Genomic DNA, 4050 nt, shown 5'->3' on the forward strand with positions numbered 1-4050 from the left:
TCAATACACATTAATGATTCCTTAACCAGTGTTCTTAGGACACTGGTTAGCATTCTCCATTTAGATATGAGATTGTTATTCGTGTAGGTCCTAATCCCCAAACTTTATAAATGAATGGATATATAACTCTTGGGATTTCATACTAGGTCCACTTATTAAGATACCTGCAAAATTGACAAACCATCCATCAGATTCCCTTTGCAGTGTTAGCAGTTGAACTGCTTCAATGATTCCACCCTGGTGTCCTCTAATACAAATTAGGTTTGAAGAAGTACGACATGTGTGACCAAACGACAAAGTGAATGGTCATTAGCGTTAACAAGTCAGTAATCAGGTTTAAAAAGGAATAAGATCATGATTAAGCCGATCCTAATCACTGACTCGTGTATAAAACTATAAATACAAGTCAAATGTATGGTTGTTAGAACTTTTTCTCTCGCATTTGTTACATTTCATTGCTTTCGCTAATTGAATCATTGTTGACTTTAATATCAAAGTGCCTTTAACAGGTACACCCGGTTGACAGATGGACAAGAAGACGGAATAGATGACTAGACTAAAGATCATATAACTTGACAAATTGTTTAGGTAGATGTTTAGCCCTTATACCCAAAACATATTTAAAAAAAATACTTATGAATTAATACCTAAAAAAATTTAGTTATGAATTAATACCTGGACTTTTTTGCAAGGGTTTGAATGCTGTTAGGTAGGATGATATAATTGTATTGGAAGATTTTTTTTTTCTAAATTAGTTCAAGTTCATTAAATGCATGGCTCACGCGTGTATGTCCCATGTTTGTTGCTTTGCATGGTTATAAATAGCACTGCGTAGGACTCTTAAATAGACTCGTACTTTCCTGCTTTATTTTGCAGACACATTAGCTTCGTTTGCAAAAGGTAAAAAAAAAGAAGAGAAAAAAAATGAACTGCTTCGAGGAAGATGTTCCAATGCCTCTGAGTCCTATGGCAGATTACTTTAGCAGCTCTCTGATAAACGTGTTTGTCATGGCTGTTGTTGAATCTGAGATTCCAATTGATGAATCAAAAGTTCTACCTCTGCTTAAGAACAAGTTAATTCCGATCTGCTCCAGATTCTCTTCTATTATGGTACGTATAATTTATTATTACACATATATATCTATATATATCTATCTATATGAAACAAAAAATATCATCTGATATTGTTACTGCATAACTTGAACAGGTTACTGAGAAGAATGGGAAAAAAGTTTGGAAACAAGTTGATGTTAACCTAAAGGATCACGTCAAGATTCCTAAGTTTACATCCAACAACCGAACACTCAAATTATACGACGAGTGTTTTGATGAATACATGGAAAAAATAGCAATGGAACAGATACGAGAAGATAAACCACTTTGGGAAGTGCATTTGTTTAAGTATCCAACGAGCAAATGTGAAGGAACTTTCATATTTAAGCTCCATCATGCACTTGGAGATGGCTTCTCTTTCATGACAACTTTCCTTTCGATAGTGGAAAGTGCTGATAATCCTTCTATTCCAGTAAAATTTCCTTCAAGTAAATCATCAGCAAGCACCAATGGCATGCCAAAACAATTATCTCAAACTGCTTCTGTGATGTTCAAGAGTGCAGTTGATTTTGGCTGGAGTTTGTTGAAAAACAGCTTGATACCAGATCAACAAACACCATTAAGGTCAGGGCATGAAGATGTAGGGTTTCGACCTATGAGAATAGTTAACGTTTCCCTCTCTTTGGACAGCCTTAAAGAAGTCAAAAATAAACTCAAAGTGGTACGTTCAAACTTTATAGTTTCTCAAGTGTTATTTTTTTCTCTGTTTCATTATATCATCTAAAGTTGGAGATCGTACGTCAAATATAAATAAGGCCATTCTGTACATAAGTGGATGAAAGCCTCCTTTTATAAGTCCATTTAATAAGGTCTAGTTGAACTTAAAGTCCATTTTTAACATAGTATCATGGACTAGAATCTATTATGTGTTAGGCATGTTGTGTCACTCACTATTAGACCACCTATTAATAAATAGTCATACACTTGAGATGTATATTCTTGGATGCAAATGAGTGTGTTGAGGATCCTATGTCAACTAAAGATAAGATGGGTTTATAATATATAAGTGAATTTCAATCTCACTTTACAAACCAATTTTGTAGGATTTAGTTAGGTTTAAAATATACTTTTTAACATGGTATCAGAGTCATGATTTAGCCTACTCTAATGAGATTAATTGTTTGTTTAGTTTATCGTGTCATCTGCTACTTGGTCATTATCGAACCACCCACTATAGTGTTTAGTCTCATTCAACGTGAGGGATGTCTGTTGAATATCTCTCATCAACAAAAGATATATTTTACAGAGTATAAGTGGATATAAATCTTACTTTTATAATTCAGCTTTGTAAAATTTAGTTAAATTTAAAGTTCACTTTTTAATGGTAGTTTTTTCCCACTGTTTTGTGTACATGCAGAGCGTAAATGATGTGTTGGTTGGCGCAATTTTCCTTGGCATTGAACTGTACATGAAGGCAAAGAACCACAGATCAAGAAGTGGTGAGAGTACAGCATTGGTGCTGCTGAATACCAGGAAAATTAGGGCTTACATACCAGCGAAGGAGATGCATGCTACTAACTCTACGGCACCTTGGGGGAACAGATTCCACTTCATGCATGTCCCACTGCCCATGTTAAGTCATAACAAACAATTGAACCCACTTGAGTTCGTTTTAGATGCCAAGAAAAATATCAACAGACAGAGAAATTCTTTAGCAGTACCAATGACTGGTGTGCTTTTACGCTTTTTGAACCAAATCAAAGGACCACAGGTTCGAAATAATCATGTTTGATTAATGCATCATTTCTCTTTAATCAATTTTGTAAGTTTTAACATTACATACAGATTAAAAAATCGATTTTTTTTTGTTTAACTTAAAGGTTTGGTGTTGCAGGCTGCCACACAGTACGTGTATAAGATAATGAATAATGCAAGTTTGAGCATCTCACACATGGTAGGGCCTTCGGAGAAAGTCACTTTGGCTAATCATCCAATCAAAGGCATCTACTTCATGACTGTTGGTTTATCTCAGGTCTCTTCTCAGATACTCAAACAATAAGTAACTCCCATAGAATTAATTTATGAAAAGATTGAAATTGGCCTACTTTTAAAACATGAACTAAGACATTTTGGAACACAAAAATTATATATTGTAGGTACTAAATAAAAAAGTTAATTTGCTAGGTCAATCTTTCTTTGCAAGCATTTAATATAAGTTTAGTTTCACTACCAATCCAATTATTCACTACAAGAAAATGTTTGATTAGTAACTAATTTTAGTCACCAAAAATTTTTAGTCATTATAATGACAAATTTAGATACTAATTTAAAAAATAAAAAATTATTGGTTACTAAAATAGACATTATTATAAATAAAAAATTACAATTAGTCACCAAATTGGTCATTAATTAATTAGAGAGAGATTTAGAAATTAAGTCATTTTGGTATCAAAAACTTAGGTAGCTAATTTTTGGTGACTATTTTTTTTTTAGCCAAGCTAATTTTAAAGACCATCTAGTGATCAATTTAATTTTTTATTCATAATAGTAACTATTTTAGTCACCAATAATTTTTTACTTTATAAATTGGTATCCAAATTGATCATTATAGTAGCTAACAATTTTTACTGATTAAAATTGGTTACTAATGAAACATTATCTTGTAGTAATTGTCTACTAAACCACTTTAAATATGAAATATATGAGTTACTCACATATTTACTTTTGAAGACAATTTTTATTAAAAAACAAGTATATCAGTAACTTTATTTTTATTAGTTTAAATTATTAATTAATTTTTTTTATCAAAAATTAAAAATTACAAAATAAGAATAATAATATCAAGTAACTATATTTATATACAAAGGATTCTCCTTTTTTTATCCAATTTGTTTTCTGATTTTATCCTTTGAATACTTTTTTAAAATTAAAATAATTATTTTATTAATTTTACTCTTTAAGTAATTATTTTTTCAATTTAATCTTTTATTGATTTGA

The 4050-nt window shown here is 31.3% G+C and overlaps 1 protein-coding gene across 1 annotated transcript; it reads left to right on the forward strand.

The window, feature by feature from the left end:
* Window positions 1-908: 908 nt before the first annotated feature.
* Window positions 909-3112, forward strand: LOC114184711 (wax ester synthase/diacylglycerol acyltransferase 11-like). Its single transcript, XM_028072022.2, has 4 exons — window positions 909-1110; window positions 1208-1774; window positions 2471-2824; window positions 2948-3112. The coding sequence occupies exons 1-4, from the start codon at window positions 925-927 to the stop codon at window positions 3110-3112; spliced, it is 1272 nt and encodes a 423-aa protein (XP_027927823.2). The 5' UTR covers window positions 909-924.
* Window positions 3113-4050: the final 938 nt, after the last annotated feature.

This window comes from Vigna unguiculata, chromosome 5 (genome assembly GCF_037176805.1).
Source record: "Vigna unguiculata cultivar grain cowpea cultivar isolate G323 ecotype 2 chromosome 5, ASM3717680v1, whole genome shotgun sequence".
Lineage (NCBI taxonomy): Eukaryota > Viridiplantae > Streptophyta > Magnoliopsida > Fabales > Fabaceae > Vigna > Vigna unguiculata.

What these genes read in the sequence shown, in the direction of transcription:
- LOC114184711 (XM_028072022.2), top strand. Translation starts at nt 925, where the DNA reads ATGAACTGCTTCGAGGAAGATGTTCCAATGCCTCTGAGTCCTATGGCA. An exon ending in CCAGATTCTCTTCTATTATG is followed by an intron (nt 1,111 to 1,207) that starts GTACGTATAATT and finishes TAACTTGAACAG; the next exon opens with GTTACTGAGAAGAATGGGAA. An exon ending in TCAAAAATAAACTCAAAGTG is followed by an intron (nt 1,775 to 2,470) that starts GTACGTTCAAAC and finishes GTGTACATGCAG; the next exon opens with AGCGTAAATGATGTGTTGGT.